General features: G+C 36.7%; 1 protein-coding gene and 1 long non-coding RNA gene across 3 annotated transcripts in view; one reads left to right on the top strand and one right to left on the bottom strand.

The window, feature by feature from the left end:
• LOC132797666 (synaptosomal-associated protein 25-like) overlaps positions 1-22,645 on the bottom strand; it is a 121,782-nt gene extending 99,137 nt beyond the window's left edge. The window contains 4 exon segments of the mRNA XM_060809419.1: positions 3,140-3,188; positions 19,381-19,422; positions 19,487-19,580; positions 22,535-22,645. Of these exon segments, the coding sequence (XP_060665402.1) occupies positions 3,140-3,188; positions 19,381-19,422; positions 19,487-19,579 (184 nt within the window). The 5' untranslated portion in view covers position 19,580; positions 22,535-22,645.
• LOC132797667 (uncharacterized) lies at positions 11,795-17,646 on the top strand. 2 transcript variants are annotated; one of them, XR_009633759.1, is made up of 5 exons: positions 11,795-11,962; positions 12,045-12,370; positions 12,433-12,754; positions 16,364-16,421; positions 16,488-17,644. It is a non-coding gene; the product is annotated as an uncharacterized LOC132797667 (long non-coding RNA). The 2 variants fall into 2 exon arrangements; XR_009633760.1 differs by having other exon boundaries at positions 11,795-12,370; positions 16,488-17,646.
• Positions 22,646-24,491: the final 1,846 nt, after the last annotated feature.

Raw genomic sequence — 24,491 nt, 5'->3', positions numbered from 1 at the left:
ACAATAAAATAATTTGGGCTATCGACTCCTTTGCGAAGGTCAGGTCGCCCGGTCTCGATGGACTTTCGCCAGCAATGCTGCAAGCCAGCAAACCTACGATTGTTCCTTGGCTATCGGGAATCCTTTCGGCGTGTCCCGCATGGTGTTATATCCCCACTCTTTGGAGGACCTCATAGGTCATTTTCCTGCCCAAAGCGGGCAAATGCTGTCATGTGGTCTCATATGACTTCCGGCCAATCAGCCTAACCTCTTTCCTGCTAAAAACTTTGGAGAAGCTACTTGATTTGCACATCAGAAGCAACTTAATGCATCTGTTGTCCCCAAATCAGAATGCGTACACTAAGGACAAGTCCAATGAGACGGCTCTCCATGCTCTAGTAGCCTCCATTGGAAAAGCAGACCACTTTAAAGAATATGCCTTGGGTGCATTTCTAGATATTTCAGGTACCTTCAACAACGTCACCACTGACGCTATTATGAAGTGCCTTACCTCAGTAAAGACGGGTCCAGCGATCCACAGGTGGGTCAATCGCCTTCTTAGCGACAGGCGGGTAGTGGCTACGTGGGGCGATTCGGCCATTACAAAGGAAGAGCGAGTTGGCACTCTGGTTGTGAATTCATTAGACGGGCCCCAAGTAAATGACCTATGCCGATGACATAAGCATAAGCTCAGCATTAACGCGGACAAAACGGACCTTATCCTCTTCACGAAGAGATATAAGGTATCCTTATAGTCCCCCTCAAAATTGGTTGTACCACGCTAAGGTCATGCAGTAAAATACACGGGTGTGGTTCTGGACAGCAAATTGACATGAAAGCTCAACGCGTTAGAAAGGGTTGAGAAGGCCACCGGTGCCTTGTATATGGTGAAAACGATGCTTAGTTGCATTTGGGGACTCTCCCCTCATATCTCTCCATTATGGAAAGGACACAGCGTCAAGCGCTTATGTGCATTATAGCTAAAGCTCTCGAGGTAATAGCTGGTGTCGAACTCTTAAAACAATCCTTAGCATCAAAATCGGGCCTTAGGATTGCTGCAACAGGCAATCCTGGTCTATTGGGCTACGGCCACAGCGCCATTGGTAGGGAGACTAGCATAGACTTGGACTATACTATCCCCCTTACCTGTACTAACCATTTTAATACGATATACATGGAACCGGGCTGCTGGCGGGAAGGATTATGCATTCCCGAAGCTCTCAACTTCTTCACCGATGGGTCGAAGATCGACGACGGGGTAGGACTTGATGTCGTTAACATGTGCAATGTGCCGATATCCCTGAGATCTCTGGGCAGGGAAATTGAAGTACGTTCTAGACTTCAGTGGGACGCGAGCTGGAGCAATACCAACTCGTGCAAAACTGCAAGGCTCTTGTGTGCTTCAATTAATACCAATTTAACCAAATTCCTCATGCAGATTTCAAGGAAAGACTCCAGACTAATGCTCGGCATTTTAACTGGCCACTGTCTGTCGGCTGTCCAGGCTGTAAAGATAATCATGACGAACAGTGACCAGTGCAGGAAATGCAACGAGTCCGGAGTCAACGAAACACTTGAGCATCTTCTTTGTAGATGTCCAGCGTTCTCCCGGCTCCGGATGAAATACCTTGGTTCGCCGTGTCATAACGAACTTCGTGATGTTTCTCGGCTACCACCTAGGATGCTGCTGGCTTTTGTCAAAAATTCCTCCGTACTGCTCCACTTCTGAGACGAAGACACCCTCCACCGTTACAGCTACGGACCTCTACTGGTCTATGTTTCTCCCCAAGCAGGGGCGGCCGACCGAACCTATCCTAACCTAACCTCCCAGCACCAATGTTGTTTTTGAATATTTTGCTAAATATATTTAAATGGCGTTTTGATAAAAATTTTGTTTCACATATGCATTTTGTTAATTTATAATAGATGTTGTATGTATACACCCAGTCCTTTTTTTACGCGATTTCTTTTTACGCGATTTCACTTTAACGCGGTTATTTTTGCAGCGCAAATTTCTTTTTTTACGCGGACTTTTCACTTTAACGCGATTTAGCACGCACCGCGGGTGGAGAAATTTTTGCAGATATGACAAGAGAAGATATAGACGAGATTCTTCTAGACCGAGAGCTCGATGATGACGATTTGTTTGAAGTAGCTACGGAAGTAATCGAATCGGAAAATGGCAGCGACACTGAGATAGACGAGCATCCAATTAAAGCAGAGACGATTAAGCAAGGTCTTAAACTTGCAGCAGAATTGGAAAATTATTTTGTAGCAAATGATACTGATGCCGAACGTGTACGAATTTTTCAAAAAGAATTGCATGTTAAGATATAAAGAACTACATCGGAATTTATTGGGTCCAAAAAAAGCATTCGAACAAAATTAACTGAATTTATGGTGCAAACTAAGTCGGATCAATCAGAGCATCAATCCATAGTTCTTACTATTGATTCTGATACAAATTCTAATGATATCAGTGCCGGCCATCAAAATAAGCGGCAAAGAATAATTTCCACTTCGGATAATGACAGTGATTAAACGATTTCAACGATTTTTTCAATAAATCTACCTATGTTTTTTTTTGTTTTCTTCTCTTTTATATATGGTTTCTGTTTTGTATTTTTTATTTTGTTATGAATGAATAAATCATAAGTCTGAAATTTGAAACTTATTGTATTGTTTTTGATTTTTTTGCGCGTATATTTTGTTATACGCGATATTTTTTATATTCGGAACCAATTCGTTAGTTTATATTGGAAAACTAACCATTTTTTCGCGATTAGTGGCAGAACCAACAATCGCGTAAAAAAAAAGGACTGAGTGTATTACAAATTTTACTCCAAAGTGTTAATTAAGCAACTGTCTACGTTCAGAGTATGTATATTGCTTTAAAGTTAACGTATGTGGGAATTTGTGTTATAATTACAATTTACAATTCAATGGGTACAGAGCATCATGTATTTAAGCATTCTCCATTAAAGACTTTATTTCATTAACTTTAAATATGTTCAACTCAAAATATCCCTCATTAGATTTTTCTCAAAATGTGTAAAGTGAATGTTGAAACCTCATAAACTCACCGATTATTTAAGACGCGACCATACATTAATAACATATTGCTAGATTTTAAAAGCTTCCTTTACCATGAATGCCTTACCTCCTTGCTCGTCCAACATAACGATGCTTCGCATCCCAACTTCCGCGCTCTAAATAAAAATACATGTTCATTTATTAATTAGTACCAATATGGGAGATTTTCTACGATTTTTTTCAAACAATATTATTCGCAACATGTGTGTAATGCAATCGGGGTTACTTCATTAGGTTAAAATAATATCCACAATACAAGAAGTAATAATTGAATCATAAATTCATTCCTAGGTGTAGAAGCTATGTTAAACTCATTATCCTAATTTCCCTGAGTGTGCATTTATGATAATAGTAAGTAATAGTGAAATCATAACATTTTATTACCTAAGCACATCAAATCGATTTCAAAGTACTTGATCTTTTGAATGTTGTACAAAATTGTTTTTAATAAAGCTTTTTGTCCAATTGCATGTAGTGACTCCCTGATTAAGCATGAACGCACAGGTCAAATAGCAAATGTTCATTCCTTCACTTGGGTTGATCATCTCCAAACAGTCCTGCCAATCTTCAACTTCATGTTTTTTTTTGGGTCAAAAGTGATCAAGGAGTGGCCGCGAGCACAGTTTCTCATATGCAAATATGATATGATGTACATGTTCTGTTGAAGTTGTTGAGTGCCTGCCTATAAGTTACAAGGGTTTTACTTAAATATATACGATATACAATTTTTTAGACAGCAATTTTGATTGTTGCACGCAAATGTAAAACGCATGCGCAATTTTAAAAACACGATTTTCGAAATATACAAAAATAAAAAACAGATATGATTTTTTAAAATTTCTTTGTGATCAGATAAACAATGTAAGCTTTTCTTTTTGGAATAGAATTGAATTGAGAGCCGTTTGTTTCTGCTTCCAATTAATTTATTCGTTGATGCATGTGGTTTCCCTGCAACTAAAATATAGTAGAATGCGCAATTAAGTTTTGAATGAATGATGATTGATTTTCGGTCAAGATCTGACAGTACTGGATTGTACACTCATATCGAAAGTCCCAAAAAAAAAAAAAGAAACGTTCGATAGTGACGATGACTATCGATACATGGCTGCACATGCACGGAAAAGTCGTAAATTCGTTGTTGCAACTCGCAAGGGTCTTTCAAAGTTTTCTTTGCCAATGCTCATTAGCTTTTTGAGACTCTATATTGACCCTTAGATCTGTGGAAATGTAGCATCACATTGGATGCAAAAACAGTATATATATGTATATTATCGAAACATCTCATCATCACTAATATTAAAAAAGTATATTTTAAATATTTATGTATATCTAGATATCGTATATCGATTGTTCTTTGGCCTTATATGTAGTCCTCAAAGAATAAAGACGTGTCCGCTAGTTGCTGAGTAAAATATAACAGTATAACAGTGTTTTATTTCATAAACTACATTGAAATACATATATGAAACTGATAAAGCGATACAATATAAGGATTAATGAACGAGAAGTCGACGTGCTCAACTGAACATTATCTGTGCGGATTAACAAGGAATAATTGGATTTTCAACAAGATCATTTAATATCGTGTCTTTCTGCTGAAAGTTGCAGTAGCATGAGGAGAGAGTACGACAATGACTTTCTGATTTTTATTGAAAATATAAGAACTTTTGTCCATTTTACAAAAATTTCGCATCTTTCCCGTCTTATGAAATTTCAGTGAAACTTTAATAATATTATATGAACACTAACATGTGCAGTTGTTGGTTAAACGATGTCTAATCCACCTGACTATTGTCATTCGATTTTTATACCCGCTACCCATAGGGCATAAAAGTATTTATAATTTTGGGCAAAAACGCCTACTTACTGGGGGTCTTAGTTGCTTTGGCTGACAATCTGGAATAATTTGCACTTAAATCATATATCTTAAATGAAGTGTCATATCCATATACCAAATATGCCGTTTGACATATAGTTTTAGTATTTTTATGGTATATTTAATAATATCGCAATATTTTACTTTAATTGAAAGTGGGTAGCAGGTATCTCACAGTCGGGCACATTCGACGATTCTATACAAATCTACGATACAAAATATAGTGAAATGCACCTATGACCTAGGACCATACCATTGGAGTTAAAGTTCCATAAGGCAGCGTGCTTGAACCAACATTATATACTTACATATACACATGTATGTACACATGTTTTCTACTCAGCACACATAGTAACAAGTAGTCTTCTATTTTTTGCAATAGGCAATACTTGTATTCTCAGTCGGATGTCTAAAGCAACGCAATAAGCTCTCCATTTGTTCAAATTAGAAATATGTGACTAGTCAGCAAAATTGCTCACCTCTTACATTAAACAATAGCGCATACCCGGAAGTAAACAGAGTAATTTATCCTAAAAAATTACACAATTGTAAATACATCAACCAAAAGCAAAAATTACACGATCCTGCTCTACAATATTGAACATTGATCCCTAAGCTAGCAAAATAAATAATAATATCAAAGATCTTATGAACTAAATCAGGGGCACCGTATATTCGAAACGATAATAAAATGAGAGATTTTAATAATCGTCGATGTAAACGGCGAGCATTTATAAAGTTGTGCAGCCATTCTTCTTGTCCGTCATAATGAATAAGCGACGTAGCGCTTAATTAGCCCTTTCATGCCCAAATTAAAATGGGGACACATAGAAAATATTATTTCCATAAATGATTAAAAGGAGCCTTAAGTATGTTTCATTCCAATTTTCGATACTCTAAGACCCTTGCAATACTGCAATATTGCCTTTTAGGCAACATTTGTCCATTATGGATTATATTAAATATAAATAAATACGAAAATGTAAATGATAAATGTAAAGTCAATGTTGCATATATATATGCAACAGTGGCCAAAAAAGGATTGCTCAATCATATTTATATCAGTACAAGAGAAATGTCACGTAATGTTAATTAGTATTCCTATTTATTAAATTCAAAATTCACTTGGTTTTACGTTTAGCGTCAGGCTAGGTATGAATGTAGTTGTATTGATATACGAGATATATCTTTAGACATAATTTTGTTTTTTTTTTCGGTACATTAATTTGATATTTTTTAACAAAATACCATTTTTACACTGTCTTGCATTTGTTGAAAATGGTAAGCGGTATGCCTTAGTTAAACACACTGGTGTAGTTCTCTTGTTTTCCTCAAAGTGTTGAAAACGTTTTATTTATTTGAACAGTTTTTGTATTCTATGAAAGAAACCGTAATAGCATTAACAATTAACAAAAATTGATCCTCTCTGCCTGTCGCCAGCGGTCACACCTCTGATGCGGTGGGTGCAGGCCAAGTCAGTTGTAACAATACTGTTACAACCAACAACTCGAGGTTGATGCGCGCGGGTGCCGTTGTCTTAGCCGACTCGGACCAAGAGAGCGCTTCGTCAACCTCTACGGTGGAGAAGGTACGCCGTCCTCTTCAGTCACCTCGGCCTATCGCCAGCACCTCCAACGTTGCGCAGCGTAGCACGGGCGCTGAAGGAGAAGGCCAAAAATAATGCGGCGAACCGCATTCACGCTATGCTCAGTGGCGTAGCTAACTTGTCTGTCCAGGACAAGGAGAGGCTTGCCTGGGCTAATGCGTGGATGCGTGAAAACCAACTTAGCCCCCTCCCAAAGGCAATAAGGTGCAGACCGGTTCTGCCAACTCGAATGTGGAGCCCACGACAAGCAAGCGCCAACGGTCTGCTGAGAGTCCCAAGCAAGGGGCTCCAGTGAGCAAGAGGCTGCGAGTACCTGGCGGGGGAGGGGAGAGGGGACCCTAACGGGAAAATGTCTGCAAAGGGTGGCGGATGACCCTTAGCAAACTGGTCGACGCACTGTTTGTTAGGATGAAGAGTGCCCCAGCCAGCCGAATGCCTACTTTTGAAGACACGGGCTGAATGAATGGCGTCAAGATCCTAACATGCAAGGACGGCCCAAGATTGCCTTGGTTGAAGGCGACCGTCACCAAACTGAACGGCTTGTGGGAGGGTGCCAAGCAGAACGTGGTGGATAGGAACAACATTCCGTTCATACCGAAGGCTAAGGTCCTGTTCCCTATAGCCGTGCAGGGCGAGCGAGCGCTTCAACTACTTAGGACGACGAGTGATTGGTCCGTGCTGAAGGTTGATGAACCTTTACCCAGTGGTGGACAGCACGTGATCATTCAGATCAATAACGAGGCCGACGATCTGCTTTATAAGCGCAACAGTAAGTCAAAAAACGCCATCCAAATGTCAACGACTCACACACATTGAGATCAGGGCAGGTTGAGGCGGAGTTTGCAACCTTCCAATGAGTGTGCTGCAACTCAACCTCCATAAGTCTAAAACGGCTTCAGCGGAGCTACTCCTTGCCCTGGAGGAAGAGTCCGCCTACGCGGCTTTGGTCCAAGATCCATGGATAGCGTCGGGCAACACGGTCGCTGGGCTGAAGTCGCCTAATTACAATTTATAAGTCCTGACATTGGAAAGTAGATTTAGAACTGCCATCCTTGTAAGTAAGAGGCTAAAAGCTCATCTACTACCTAATTTTAACAATGACGATCTAACCGTGGTGGTGCTGGAGAGCTGTGAAGGATGTATGCTGCTAGATGGCCCATGACGCACCGGCTCCACCTGAAGAGCTGAGGAGACTGGTGGACATGGTCTGCTCCTCCAATAAACAATTAATAAGCGTTTGGGGAAGTCCCGACATAAACGAACGGGGTGAGTCAGTTCTTGATTTTATCTTAAATAATAAGCTGAAACTACCCAGGAATCTACCTTTGTAGGTCCCACCTCTCGTAATGTGCTGGACTTATACATTGAAACTGATTATACTGATGTAGGTGAGTTAAAAGTCCTGGATAGACCCTCCTTCTCTGATCATAAGTACATCCAGTTTAACATTCCATTAAACAGGGTAACTACGGCTTAGTCGTTCAGAAATTCCCGTAACACGAACTGGGTGAACTTCTCCAGTCGCGTTTCCAATTCTCTTGGTCCGCCGAGCACTATCAACTCGGTACAGGACCTAGAAACATCTGTTAATGTCCGCTCAAATTGGCTACTTTCCGCGTTTCGCCAATTCTGTAGACTCTCAAGACCGACGAGAAGATCGAAGCCACCCTGGTGGAACCCAGATCTCTCATCGCTGCAGGTCTAATCATTGACAATAAAATAATTTGGGCTATCGACTCCTTTGCGAAGGTCAGGTCGCCCGGTCTCGATGGACTTTCGCCAGCAATGCTGCAAGCCAGCAAACCTACGAATGATCCTTGGCTATCGGGAATCCTTTCGGCGTGTCTCGCATGGGGTTATATCTCCACTCTTTGGAGGACCTCAAAAGTCGTTTTCCTGCCCAAAGCGGGCAAATGCTGTCATGTGGTCTCAAATGACTTCCGGCCAATCAGCCTAACCTCTTTCCTGCTAAAAACTTTGGAAAAGCTACTTGATTTGCTCATCAGAATGCACATCTCAATGCATCTGTTGTCCCCAAATCAGAATGCGTACACTAAGGGCAAGTCCAATGAGACGGCTCTCCATGCTCTAGTAGCCTCCATTGGAAAAGCAGACCACTTTAAAGAATATGCCTTGGGTGCATTTCTAGATATTTCAGGTGCCTTCAACAACGTATGTATGAAATGCCTTACCTCAGTAAAGACGGCTCCAGCGATCCACAGGTGGGTCAACCGCCTTCTTAACGACAGGCGGGTGGTGGCTACGTGGGGCGATTCGGCCATTACAAAGGAAGAGCGAGTTGGCACTCCCCAGGATGGGGTTCTCTCGCCTCTCCTTTGGAATCTGGTTGTGAATAGCCTACTTCAAAAATTCATTAGACGGGCCCGAAGTAAATGACCTATGCCGATGACATAAGCATAAGCTCAGCATTAACGCGGACAAAACGGACCTTATCCTCTTCACGAAGAGATATAAGGTATCCTTATAGTCCCCCTCAAAATTGGTTGTACCACGCTAAGGTCATGCAGTAAAATACATGGATATGGTTCTGGACAGCAAATTGACATGGAAGCACAACGTGTCAGAAAGGGTTAAGAAGACCACCGAAGCCTTGTATATGGCGAAAACGATGTCTCTCTTCATTATGGAAAGGACACAGCGTCAAGCGCTTCTGTGCATTACAGGCACCATCAGGTCGACGCCTACTAAAGATCTCAAGGTAATAGCTGGTGTCGAACCTTTAAACTTATACGCGCAGTCCATAGCATCTAAATCGGCTCTCAGGATTGCTGCAACAGGCAATCCTGGTCTATTGGGCTACGGCCACAGCGCCATTGGTAGGGAGACTAGCATAGACTTGGACTATACTATTCCCCTTACCTGCACTGACCATATTATTACGATTTACATGGAAACGGTTATGCATTCCCGACGCCCTCAACCTCTTCACCGTCGGGTCGAAGATGGACGACGGAGTCGGCGCAGCCGTATACTGCCCCAACCCGGTTTCCAAACACTCCTTCAAACTCCCTGACTACTGCAGCATCTTCCAGGCGGTAGTCTTTGACATAGGTAAGGCTGCAGAGGTGGCTCGGAGTATACAGAACAATTACAACTCTATTAACATCTTTGTTGATAGCCAGGCTGCAATAAGATCAATGTCGTCAGATGTGGTCAAGTCCAAAGTTGTCCTGGAAAGCAGAAGGGCAGTAGAGTCCCTGAACGCATCTGCGGTAGTACGCATCTACTGGATCCCAAGCCAAGCAATGTGCCGATATCCCTGAGATCTCTAGGCAGGGAAATAAGTACGCTCCAGACTTCAGTGGGACGCGAGGTGGCGCAATACCAACTCGTGCAAAACTGCAAGGCTGATGTGTGCTTCAATTATTACCAATTTAACCAATTTCGTGATGCAGCTTTCAAGGAAAGACTGCAGACTAATGCTCGGCATTTTAACTGGCCACTGTCTGAAATACCTTGATTCGCCGTGCCACAACGATCTTCGTGACGTTTCTCGGCTCCTACCTAGGATGCTGCTGGCCTTTGCCACAAATGCATCGATCCAGCTACGGACCTCTACTTGTCTATGCTTTGCCCTAGCAGGGGCGGCCGGTCCAACTTAAACCTAAACCTAATGTGAGCCCTTGAAGTCATTGAGGATGAACTTCATGCAGAAGTATGGACGGATAGTGTTTTTGAATCAGACTTACAGGCCTAAAAAGCGAAAATATTTAATTTATTGTGATTGAATTTTAGTAGTTTCAAAATTTTTGGTTATACACCACAGAATTAATCATGTTTCTATAGAAATACCGAGTAGCTGGAGTTTCGAGAAAACTGACTCTTTACTTCTATAATTAAAGACAAAGAAACTGTGCTAACAAAATAAAATCCAAGTAATAACGTATTTTTATATATATACTTTCCTGCCCAAACTTTTTGTTACTTACACGTCTTATTGGCACAAAGTACATTGCCACTCGAAAAAGAGACATTCAAGTTTTTTCTTGCAATTTTGTGACTGATCATGTACGCTTTCTTTGTAAACAAGTTCGTTTTTTTTTGTAATTTTTAATTTCCACACAAAAACTAATAAAGTCATATGCACATTTATAATTGGCATGTGCTTTATTTATATTAGTAATGCGGAGTCTAAATTAAAATATTTTTATACATATGTACGTATGTATTTATGTACGTTTTCATATTTGTTTTCATAAATGTTGTGCTTTGATTAATGTTGTGCTGTAAATTATTTATATACAAAAAATGTAATATATGTTATAAGGTATATATATGTCTTAAAAAAAAGTGATAGATTGTTGTGTTAATAGTGGACTCACCTCCTTGATCATCAAGGGCTACAAGTGTACGTATTCCTGCCTCCTTGCTCTGGTGTGCAGCAAATTGGAATGTAAATAGTTTGTAAAAGTGTTTAGATGGTGTTAATATTGTAATGGAAAAAGTAAATTTTGTATGTTGTAATTTGTTAATATTTCTATGGACATTAAGTAAAATAATTAAAAATCTATACAGTTTTTTAATTAACTTTGAAAGTTCCTGTATATTTCTGTAATAAATAAATAAAAGTGTTAAGTATAATTTGAACCTGAACTAAGACTAAAGTATCACGAATTGCGTTATTATTTTTGTAATCGTAAAGTGATTTTGATTTATGTATGTGTGAAGAAAAGTTCGCTAAATACCATAGAGAACGAATTTAAAAACGATCATTTGGCAGACAAAAAATTAAGTAATGTATGCGAATCGGGGAAATCAAATATTACCTTAGGGTACGTACATTCAAGTGTAAGCAGGACTTGCACACATTTGTTTATTTTGAAGAAAATACAAACTCTTGTTTGTCAAAAAGTTTGAAAACACTTTAATCGCCAATATACAAAAAAAAAAAAATACCAATATAAAAAATACCATCGAATACATAATATGTAGAAGGGATTTGTCTATCCACGAAGTGCAATTGCACCTGATTTTTGAAATTATATTCGATAATCATTTTGCTTTTATTATGTTTTGATATTCGGACTACAATATTGCTAAAAGCAAAATATTGCGGTATTATTATCAAAATATACTAAAATAATATACCACATAAATACTAAAACTGGATATGGCACTTCATTCAAGATATGTATATACAAGTAATATTACAGAGTGCAAAGTATACCAGATTGTCATCAAATAGTAAGTAGGCGTTCTTGCCCATACAAAAGTATTTCTTCAATAACTTCGTTGATTTTTATCTGATCGCAACCAAATTTTCAGGAATCAAAAAGTCTATAGGGTTTATTGTGTATTCCAAAATTCGGGCGGAAGTGTGCGTGGCACATTTAATATAGACATTTAATATATAAAATTCTTCAATAAACAATGGATTAGTTACTACTGTGAGAGGACATTATTGAAACTATAGCTAACATATATCATATATACATAATTTTGTCCTTGTCATTGTCCTTGTTGACTCAGACAAAGGGAGGAGAAGCAGATCTTGGTTTTTGTTCATAAGACGAAAATGACTTCGTTGGAGCTTCTTTTTGCACTAGTTGGGTCCACCTACGCGGCTTTGATCCAGGAACTTTGGATAGCGTCGGGCAACATGGTCGGCGGGCTGAAGTCTCAAAATTACAACCTCTACGTCCAGATAATGGTAACCAGACCAAGAACTGTTATTCTTTTAAAGAGGGTAGAACTAATAATCGAACTGCTAACTACTGGAAAGCTGTAATGAATTATTGGAACGGACGCCAACGCCCAGCATAGCGTTTGGGGAAATACAGAAACCAATAAAATGGGTGAGTCAGTAATCGAATTCATATTAAACGATAAGTTGAAGGTAGCCAACATATGTATATAGGTCGTACTTTACGCACTATGCTAGACATGACTTTCACTACTCTAGATACCCATTGAGGAGAAGGGAGAGTCCAGACTTTTCTATTCTGATCATAGGTACATTCGGTTTAAAATTGAATTCAACAAGGTTTCCTTGGCTAAGCAATACGGACTGAGTGACGTTGTTCAGTATCGTTACAAACACTAGATCCGGCGAGTACAATTAATTCGTTACAGGATATAGAAACATCTGTGAATGTTCTATCAAAATGACTACTTTTCACGCTGCGACAAGAAGCCATTAATGCCACCTTGGTGGAACCCAGATGTGTCATCGCTCCGTGGTAAGCTGACTAGCATGTTTCGATATAGATATATATATATCAAGAAGAAGAATGGTTATCATAGTTCATAATTAATTATTTTTATTGTAAAGCGTAGCGAGTCACGTTGTGTCTCGTGTCTCATCTTCTTTTTTACTGACTCTTTCTTTCCTCCTAGTTTTCTTGCTCGGGCCTTTACCAAGTTTACCAACACTCTATTCATTAGCTTCTAATACTGCAAAGGTCATGTTAATTTAAAGATCGTATGAATTTAAACACATAACATATTAACATACATACACATATTAACGTTAGCTAATTCAAACATCAGGTGTGGCATCATATATTGGATAATTTATCATATTTAAATTCGTTTTCTCTATACTTCTTTTTCATCGTGACCTTTCGCTGTACATACAATTAACTATATATTCCTTTAACTTTTGAAATGCCATATTCGATAGAAACTCGTTCATTTGGCTACAAATTTTATTTGTCATTTATCAAAATGACTACTTTTCACGCTGCGACGAGAAGCCATCAATGCCACCTTGGTGGAACCCAGATCTGTCATCGCTCCGTGGTAAGCTGACTAGCATGTTTCGAACTTGCTAAGCAGGAAAGATATTTCGATTCTTTCAAGGCTAACGAAGATTTATTTGGCTTATATTTCTTAGTGCCATATTTCTACTCTATGAAGTTCCTCTCAGATTTTTTCCTGCCGAAGGCGTAAGAATGCAGCCGTGTAGTCACCAAAGACTTCCGGCCAATCAGCCTAATGTCTTTCTAAAGAGAAGCTACTTGACTTGCACATTAGAAGCAATGCAGTGCATCTGATGGCTCACAACTAGCATGCATATATGAAGAGCAAATCCATCGAGATGGCTTTTCATGCTCTGGTGGCCTTCATCGAAAAAGCGGTCTACTTTAAACTACTTTTCTTGATATTTTAGGTGCCTTCTATAATGATGCCATTTTAAAAGGGCCTTACCTCAGTCAACACGGCTCACCTCAGTCAACACGGCTCCAGCTATCTTATCGATGGGTTAACCGCTTTTTTAGTGACATGCAGGTGGTAGCTACGTAGGGCGATGCAGGTATCCGAAATGCAGGTATTCATACAAGTTAATTCGCTTTGCATAAGCATTCTGACAAATGGGAAATGCTTAACCATTATCAGTTCCGTTATGAAACTTACTATGCGGGAAATTAAAACATGCGGACAAAACAGACCAAGCCGCGCCAAGCAGTAAAATATCTGATTTGGTCCTGGACAGAAAAACTGGCCACCGGAGCCTTGTACATAGCGAAGAAGATGCTTAGTTGCACTTGAGACCTCTCACCCTCTCACATGCGGTGGGCACACATCTCTGTTGTACGTCGAATCTTCCCCTATGGTATTATAGTGTGATGGCAAGCCACGGATGCACAGTGCATCACAGGCACTATCAGGTTGCCTACTGAAGCTCTGGAGGTGATAATTGGCATCGAACCATTGAATTAAAAAATTGAATTGGCTATAGTTGCATTGGTAAAGATAGGGAGGCTTGTACAGACACGGAGTTTACTATTCCCTCACGTATACTGACCACATTAATACAGCCTACAAGGAACCGTGCTTATGGCAACAAGGGCTCAGCATTTCCGAAGCCCTTAAGATCTTCATCGATTTGTCGAAGATAGCTGAAGGAATCGCTGCGGTTTTCTACAGTTCCAACTCGATTTCCACACTTTTACAAACTTTCTGATTATTGCAAAAGAAGAAAGAAAGAAGAAAGAAATGTTCATGAGTGCACCGGAATCCTGGTGAGAGATCGCATCAAGCAATCCTTTTAAAACGACTTTGCCGCACATCTTGAAACTAAGGCTATACATGTACAAATAGAACATCGTTCATAATGATCGCCGGTTTTCAACATTGGAATCCCAATTTATGGGCTCACTTGCTGCCCACCTCTAAGTTGTTTAAAACCCTACCCATTTACAAATGGAACAACAGTCGACGAGCTATCTACGTATAAACCAATTGCTTTTAGGTAACATGATATTCATAAAATCATAAAGAAACGTCCTATTTAAAGTACATCTCCAGTAAGCGACCTAATCTCACCAAAAATGAATATATATACCATCAAGTGGTCCAGCGATACCAAGCAAGGGCTTGTTGACGCGTGGACAAAACAAAATATATTTTTTTGAACAGCATGCATTAATTGAAAACCGCGAACAAATATTAAAAGACCTTGGACAGCTAATGAATTAAACTAGTAATACTATATTAATAGGGGAAGTCAAATATGTTAGTATATACATATGTATGTATATGAGAGAGATTTCCTTCCGGCACAAAGTTGCAATACCCTTCTACGCTATAGGTAACGGGTGATGCAATCAGCTGTTTACTGTATTCAAATTAGGCCGATGTAAATATTTTCATTGAAAATGCCTATTGCGCAATGGATGGCAATTAAATATTTGGAAATTATCTACCTTCCCGTGATTTTATGTACATATGCCAATGGTGTTAAGCTTAACTTGATAATCAACGAGTCCGACTGATGGACAGTCCGACAGAAAGACGGACATGGCTATATCATCTCGGCTGTTGATGCTGATCAAGTATATACATACATACATATATACCTTATAAGGAGATGACTCCTTCTACCTTTTACATTCGTAGCTGAAAGTACAAAATTATAATGAATTCTACACTATGGAAAGCGGGTATAAAATATGTTTAACCATTTATGAAATAAATATCATCACAGCATATGCCTTGAATGATATTAAGATATTGTGGCAAATTATAATTTCTTCAATGTACTCATAAAGTTATATACTTTGTGAATATATAGATATATATATATATATCAAGAAGAAAAATAGTTATCATAGTTCATAATTAATTATTTTTATTGTAAAGCGTAGCGAGTCACGTTGTGTCTCGTGTCTCATCTTCTTTTTTACTGACTCTTTCTTTCCTAGTAGTTTTCTTGCTCGGGCCTTTACCAAGTTTACCAACACTCTATTCATTAGCTTCTAATACTGCAAAGGTCATGTTAATTTAAAGATCGTATGAAGTTAAACACAACATATTAACATACATACACATATTAACGTTAGCTAATTCAAACATCAGGTGTGGCATCATATATTGGATAATTTATCATATTTAAATTCGTTTTCTCTATACTTCTTTTTCGTCGTGACCTTTCGGTGTACATACAATTAACTATATATTCCTTTAACTTTTGAAATGCCATATTCGATAGAAACTCGTTCATTTGGCTACAAATTTTATTTCTACGTAACCTTGCCTGACCTATCATAGGAATGATATTTGGTACTAAATGATACTGTAGTACTCTATCACCCTGCCCTTGCGTTGCTATGTTACAACGCTGTAAAGTGACAAATGCAAATACACCATTTGGTGAATTTCGCTCTTACTTGAGCTTGGTAACATCTCCAGCAACAGGGTTAAATCTTTTCTATCAAAACCGTCCATGGGAGCAGACGTATAATTGGATTATTTTTTTTTTTAAATAAGAAAAAAATAAGATGTCCAAAAATCTTAAGGCCTCGTCGCCAAGAGAATAAAAAAAAATAATTTTCTTTAACCTTTAGAAATCTGGTCCATCAACTACTCCTGGTATCAACTACTGCACAGCGCTGTCTCGGCGAGGTAATTGTTATAAAATAATAAAAATGAATTAGCTGCCAATATTTTTATTTTTTTAATTTAAATCAGGTGATCCTATTGAAACAATAATTTTTGCTATTGGCCAACTGGCTTACGTAGAGTGAGAGGCAGCAGCAGCACCACATGAGAAAAAAAATAAAACAATAATGTATTAGGAGTGCAACTAAGTGCGCCCTGTTTTTCGAAAAAAAAACCCAATTGTATCATCGCCAACGCATACAATCGCTTGGAAACGGCTTGACGGGTAACTCAAGTAATTATAAAGCAAGCTCTTCTTGAGTTTGGCACGTATCCTCTTCGAGCAAGGCCTCCAATTTAGCGCCTTCGTAGGTTTTGGGCCTTCCTTCACGAGGACGGCCGTCAACATAAGAATCACAGTATTTGAAGAGACGAAACCAAACACGGCATGTTTCGCTCAGCGCACCATTTCCGTACATTTTTTGGAGCACTCGACGCGCTCGAGCTGCCTTTTTTCAAATGGAAGAAGAAAATCAACACTTCCCGCAAAAGACGATTGATTGACATTTTTACTTAACCAGAAGTATATAATGCGAACACGAAATCACTCATGTGTCGCAGCAGTTTGTTTACCAAATGTCTAAGCTTGGTTCGTGACGTTTTAAATATGTCAAAATCGACAAACTCTTTCTGCTAAAGCCATCTACTGACAAACAGCGAGAACTTAGTTTCGCACCTAGTATAACAAAGCTAACAAAGCTACAGTTGAATGTGCTCGACTGTGAGATACTCGCTACCCAATTTAAATAAAAGCAAAATATTGCGATATTCTCAAAATATACCGAAATACTACAAAAATAATAAATATATAACAACGGAAGTGGGCGTAGAAAAAATTGTAAACAAACTTGATCTGGGTGCAAACATAACAAATACTATCGAAAATTATTAGAATTAGAGCTGTATCTCTTATAGTCTCTGAGATCCTGTGTTTCATACGGACGGACGGACATGGCTAGATCGTCTCGGCTGTTGATACTGATGAAGAATATATATATTTTATAGGTCTGAAATGCCTCCTTTCACCTGTTACATATATTTCCTGTACGCAAAAAGTTATAATACCCTTCTAGCCTATGGGTAACGGGTATAAAAACTGGAGTCCTTACTTTAACTCCTTGTTTAAACATTTTACTTTATATTTAAGTAAATTACATACGCTATTATTAAAAAGGGACCAATGGCAATAGAAATTAATACTAATAATAATAATAATAATAATATAATAATAATAATTATAATTAATTATACTTTCTTGAATTGTCAAAATTTACAAAAGATATTTGCCTAAACCGAAATTCATTTTATAACTGTAAGCTAAATATTTAAAAAAAAATATGATTTACGTAATTTGTGTAAACAAAAAGTGTAGTGAAAATTTAAATTTTGGACAATCATCTACATTATTAGATAGCTAAAACGAAGCACAAATAGACTTAAAGTATTTTTTAATGTTCGTGTTTAGATAATGAATAAAATTTGTAATAAATAAATCATTTGTTAGTCGTATATTGCACGCTTTGGGCTGCGTGAAAAATTATTATTAATATTCTAATATTTTCATTTAATAGCGTCTTATATTGGGAAAAAAATTAAGTTTCGTTTCTGAAGCTGAAGCCACGAATATTTCCATATTTTTCTCATTCCTTCAATTTAATTCAAAGAAAAGCTTCTCCAGTAAAATTTGATTTTTCAACAACATTCGCGAAGACGCTGCACCTCCAATTTCAGTAATTGAAAAGGGACAAGAACAGCAACGAATCAGCACCTCCAATTGCACAGACAGCAATTGCAGCGGAAAAGTGAGCAATAACAAAAGTAGCGATGGGAGCGACGGAGCTGCACCACCAGAACAATATGGACTATTATTGTTATAGATTGAAGCATAGATGAAGCTTAGTTTTTAATATGCAAATATGTAAGGAATAAAGTTGACCTTCGCTCGCGAACAATTTTGTTTTTTTTTTTAACTCAAAAAGAAAGCACAACCATCGCAATAGCTCCGTGGTTAACGTTTTGCATGCGCTTTGCGACTAAACTAACATAACGTTCGTTTCGTAAGGTTCCCGGATAGGCTGTGAATTTGCGATCGCAGCGCTCACACTTTCTTGGGTGGTGTATATTGGTATTGTAAGTGAACTGATTTAGCTTCAAGATAATATGGTAAGTATTTATATGTTCTATCCTTAATCATATAAACGGAATTTCAATGCAATAATTTATTGAGAAAATTTTTTTAAATTTAGGGAACAGTTAAGCTGAAATAGGGCGATTTAGTAAATCTGAGAACAGTTATAAAGTTAAAGTGTTTGCTATGACTAAGTTTTAAAGCCTAAAGGTTAATCAAATATTAGCCCGCTTAAGTTCTAAATGAATGGCTTTTATTTGTGAACAAATCCAGTGAGTCAGTAAATACCCGACAGGATAGAAAGTATTGGAAATCATTTGTGAAATTAGATGTATTGATTTTAACCAAATCTGAGCGGAATTTAAAAACAGGGACGGTAGTTTGCAGAAATGTTGTGGGATAGTACAGACCCGATTCTGAAGTTTAATTATAAATAAGCTAAATATGTTATTAACTTAAAATCTGATGATGCAACAATGAATGATGCAACGTCATGGAATATAATAAAATTGTATTTGCATGTAGTTATCGCAAAGATTTTTAAACAATTAATTTTCACCAAATGCTAGGCGGAAGGTTTCCGTGAGAAATTTTCAGAAATCAACAGAGGAAACTAAGATTCCATGAGCATTTTTCAGAAGTGAAAATTATAACTAGTCTGGAAAGCTTGAATTCGTGGTATTCTTTCGGAAATAAAAATTGGATCATGGTCTTAAGTGTTACATTAGTTAAAAAGTGTCGCGAATACTATTTTGATAATTTTTTTAATTAGTAGTTATTATTATTTAATCTTACCTCTTCACAAAGGGCAAGCATTCGCCGAGTGCTTTCCAAGGACTGCAATTGAAAATATTTAATTTAAATTATTGTTCATTTTTTACAATCCACAACAATTATTTACCTCATCTGCGGTACCCTGAGCCTTAATCTGCAACTCCTCCAGTTCGGTCTTGGGAACTTGAGGAGGTGCTTCGTCGGTAGGATCAGCTGGCATTCTGAAAAAATTATATTTTTTTGCATTCAACTGGTGTGACTTGATTTAATATAATGTTCAAATATTGGCATATCGACATCACGATGCACCGTGTGGAATATAAAATTACTCCAAGATAGGGTCTCAAATTGCTTCTCATGTGTCACATTAATTTGACCATTGGTAAGAGACTCGGAAAATAAACAAGTAAGAAAGCTACAGTCGAGTGTGCTCGACTGTGAGATACCTGCAACCCATTTTGAAAAAAATCGAAATATTGCGCTAATATTCTCAAAATTTACCATATCGATATTCCACAAAATATTAAAAAATAATAAAAATATAAATCACAGAAATATATAAATCGCATAAAAAAAAAATGTGTATGTATTCCCGACCTGGACTCGAACTCGCACATCGACATATGTTTGGCTTGCACATTACCAGCACAGTCATTGCAGTCGTTACGCAGCCGCTATTTAACTCTAAACATCTAAGACACGAGCAATTGTTGTCGTGTTCGCCTTCGTTGCAAAACTACACATGCATGCACATACAATATAGGCGATCATGTAGAAACATATACATACGCATACCTACAAACGAAAGTATAGCAGGCGTTTTTGCCCATACAAAAGTATTTCTTTAATAACTTCCACAATTTTTATCTGATCGCAACCAAATTTTCAGGAATGACAATTGAGTTGTTAGAGTATATACCAAATTTCGCTATAGCTCTAAAATTAGGCTTGTTATTCGATTTTTATAGATTTGCGGGAACAAACTTGATCTGCGTCAAACATAACAATTGCTGTCGATAGATACGAGTATACATAGCTCTATCTATTATATGTTAGTCTCTGAGGTCTAGCTGTTCATGTTGACAGACGGACATGGCTAGTTCGTCTCGGCTGTTGACGCTGATCAATAATATGGGGTCAGATATGCCACCTATTTAAATATTAGTTACTCGTCGATTTTAAATAAGGCAGTTTAATAAATAAAAATGGGTAAGAAAGTTAAAGCCTAACGAGCAAGACTGTCAGTTTCGATTGTGTTTAGAATCGTGTGAAGTGTCAAAATGTACACAAAAAGGTGCCTGTTCACTTGTTGTAAATAAATTTGTTATACATACATGAAGCATTAAACCTGGCAGATGTCTCTTTTACTAAAAGAGTATTGGGCGGTAAAGCAGCTGAGGTCTGTCTGGTACCACTTTATAGACAGGTAGGCTTCCAAAACTCAGCTTAAACAAGCTAGCGGTAATGAAATGGCAGACATATTCAAGTTGACAAAGGCGCAATGCAAATATTCTGTCATAAAATGTTAGTGTTTAGTATAAAATATATGTATTCTGCTTTACTGTAAATGTAAATATGAATAACAGACCACGCTTCGGTAAAATAGTAAATTACTTGAAAGGTAACGCCTATTGGGACTATGTGTCGACATGTGCCACTTATCGTTTTTACCTATGACGAAGTCGATAATTTCAGAAAGGTTGTTTCCATTATTAAATGGTTCAAAATTTGAGTCATGGTATTGAAAAACTTTTTTAAATGTGGGCGCGCTTAAATTAGCGCTTAAACAGGCTGAAGTTGGTATGGTATGGAATTGTATGTCTGGTTGTTAATGTAAATGAGATCAGAGATGTACTGAGAGCAATTATTTATAGCTATGTATGTTACCTTAGGTACGGTTGCCATTCCAAAAAGATTTTTTATACCAAAATTTTGAAAAAATTGACCAATTTTAGCAAAAATGTACCACAAATTTCTTTCGGTTTTTTTTAAATTATCTTTTATTATTTCATATTTCATTTTTTTCTTCAAATTATAGTATAGTATATAGTATAAAAAGAAAACCAAAAACAGAACTTCCATTTAATCAATTATACTTTTCGATTTCCTACTGATACAAAATTTGTGTCTGGTGGAGCACAGCCATTTGTTAAAATAATAATATATAATTATTTGTTAAAATAATAAATATACTTCAAAGTGTCGGAGTCGACTCATTATGGTTGCTACATACATTTGCACAAAGTTATAATCATGGTTGCCACTTTTGGTACAACTGTATATTTTTTATGCGTTGGTACATTGGATCACATTTTATACCCGCTACCCATAGGGTAGAAGAGTATTATAACTTTGTGCCGGCAGGAAATGTATGTAACAGGTAGAAGGACGCATCTCCGACCCTATAAAGTATATATATTCTTGATCAGCGTCAACAGCCGAACAAACGTAAATTTAAAGCTAGAGAATTTTGGTATATACAATAACTACTATAGTAGTTATAAGTCCTGAAAATTTGATTGCGATCAGATAAAAATTGTGGAAGTTTTTAAAGAAATACTTTTGTATGGGAAAAAACGCCTACTTACTAGGGGTCTGAGTTGTGCCGTCTATGGTATATTTTGAATGGTGTGCTGTATCGATATACCAAACATACCATTTGGTATATTCTTAGCATTTTCGGTATATTTTGAAAATAATACCGCAATATTTTGCCCTTATTAAAAATGGGTAGCGGGTATCTCACAGCCGAGCACACTCGACTGTAACTTTCTTACGTGTTATAAATATTTTAAGATGCCCAATTCTGCATTATACCTATTCCCATACTTTATATATTTTGAGATGCCCACATCTGCATTATACCACAAAGACGGATATAATACGAGTAATTTACCCGTGTAGTCACATGATTTTATTTTCGATTCTGCGCACTTCGATAGGTAAAATCAATAAACAATATTTCTTTGAATTTCCTTTGAGTTTATTTATGCAAACATATTTTTCAGTTATCCAAATCATTTAGTATATGTTTATGTTCATATACGTATGTAAATAGACACTGGGTTGAATATGGATGATTTTATTTAATATAATTTATATTTAATTTTTTCATGTATTTTTAAAAAAATGTTTATCATAAAATAAGTAAATTTAAAAATTGGATATTACATACTTGATTTTGTTTGTTTTCAATTAATCTTAAATTTATCTCAGAAATTATTTTTGACAAGATATTCGTTCACGCACTGATATTAAACTAGCAAGATTTCCAACATTTCTGTACTCGAGTTAATATTATACCCTGCACTTGACCAGCTCTTGCCTCACAGAATTGAGGATGATACATTGAAATATTTTCTTTATACAAATCTTCTTAAAAGAACAAATGGATTTTAGATATATTATACATATATATATATATATATATATATACCTTTATTATATATATGAATGTGATTATGATTAATTTAATTTAATTTAATAAATAAATTAATAAATTTATATATGTAACACAAAATGTCCGATAATACAGAGTATCATGTAGAGGCATAACAAAATTTCTTAAATTATCTGAAAAGCTTTTGCGCGCGCATTTAGTTGTCCATATGAGCTTTGTCCTCAAGCCAGGCAACACCTAAAAGGAAAAAGAAAAAAAGTAGTCGAGTGTGTTTGACTATGAGATACTTCACATTTTGGAATGTAGTAATATTTCAATATACCAAATGCCAATGAATACGGAAGGTAAATCTTCGTGCTTTTTCAATTAAAAAATCTATTCAGGAATAATGAAAACTGTTGTCATAGTATTATTGCTCTGGCTAAAGAGTAATGCTTACTTCTGCCTGTTACATACATTTAGTAAACTTCTACTCTATGAATATCGCATAGACTAGTATGCAAGCTCAAAAGTGCTTTAGTTATTGGCAAAACTGCAGTTTTGAGTAGGAATTAGTATCGGTACTTATTCTTGCAGCGGTCGATTTGAATGGTTGGAAAAAACAATATATATAACTAATATACCACAATAATACTAAAAATATATATATTTTAGGTATATTATAAAGAATCAAAATATAGAAGATTGTCAGTCACAGCAACTAAGATCCCTAATAAGTAGGCGGTTTTAAGTATACAAAAGTAATTCTTTAATAACTTCGACAATTTTTATAAGAATACAACCAAATTTTTAGGAATCACAAATACTATAGCTATTATTATATATACCTGTTAAATACATTTTCTGCCTGTACAAATTATAATATATAAACCCTATGGGTAGCAAGTATAAAAAGAATATTGAAATGTCTTCTGGCTGATTTTGTATTTAGTCTATATTATTCACGAATTATGATTCATTCAATTTAATCAATTAATGTATTTATAACTCATTATTTCCGATAATACAGAGTAACATGCAGGGGCATAACAAATTTTCTTAAATTAAATGAAAAGCTCTTGCGCGCGCATTTAGTTATCCATATGGCGTCAAAAGCTTTTTTATGGAGTGAAAGCTTTGTCCTCAAGCCAGGCAATACCAAAAACAACGGAACTAGAAAAAGTAATCGAGTGTTTTTGACTGTGACTACACATTTTGGAATGTAGTAATATATCGATATACCAAATGCTAAGTGTTTCTTTAAAAAGTTCGACAATTTTAATCTGATTGCAACCAATTTTCAGCAATTCAAAATTGCAGTTGTATTTACATTTTGTCATTCAACGTTGCTTGATTTGGAGCAACAACTGTCAACAAGTCAGTCTGCTGGATACCATATAGAGAGTTTTGAATTTGAACTTTTTTTATTCAATTTTACAGGGGTCCAAATAAACTTTAAAATGCCAATTTTCTAAAAATACATTAATTAAATACATTTAGTACACATTTATTAAATACGTTACCTTTAAATATTTTAAAACATTATTGTAAAATAAATTCGAAAATTTTAACCTTATGGAAAGGAAAACTGGAACAACTGGAAAAACAAATAAATCCGAAATTCTATATTTTTTTTGTAGGTAAATGTACAAAGTTTCATGTTTCTATCTTCAAATATGTTAATAATGTCAAAAAAACTGTCTTTTTGCCCATATTAGAGTGGCTAGTTCATAGTCTTTAAATTGTGACGAAT

Source organism: Drosophila nasuta, unplaced genomic scaffold (assembly GCF_023558535.2).
Source record: "Drosophila nasuta strain 15112-1781.00 unplaced genomic scaffold, ASM2355853v1 ctg16_pilon, whole genome shotgun sequence".
Taxonomy (NCBI): domain Eukaryota; kingdom Metazoa; phylum Arthropoda; class Insecta; order Diptera; family Drosophilidae; genus Drosophila; species Drosophila nasuta.
Note: the sequence above shows the minus strand (reverse complement) of the source record. Positions and strands in the feature narration are given on the sequence as shown.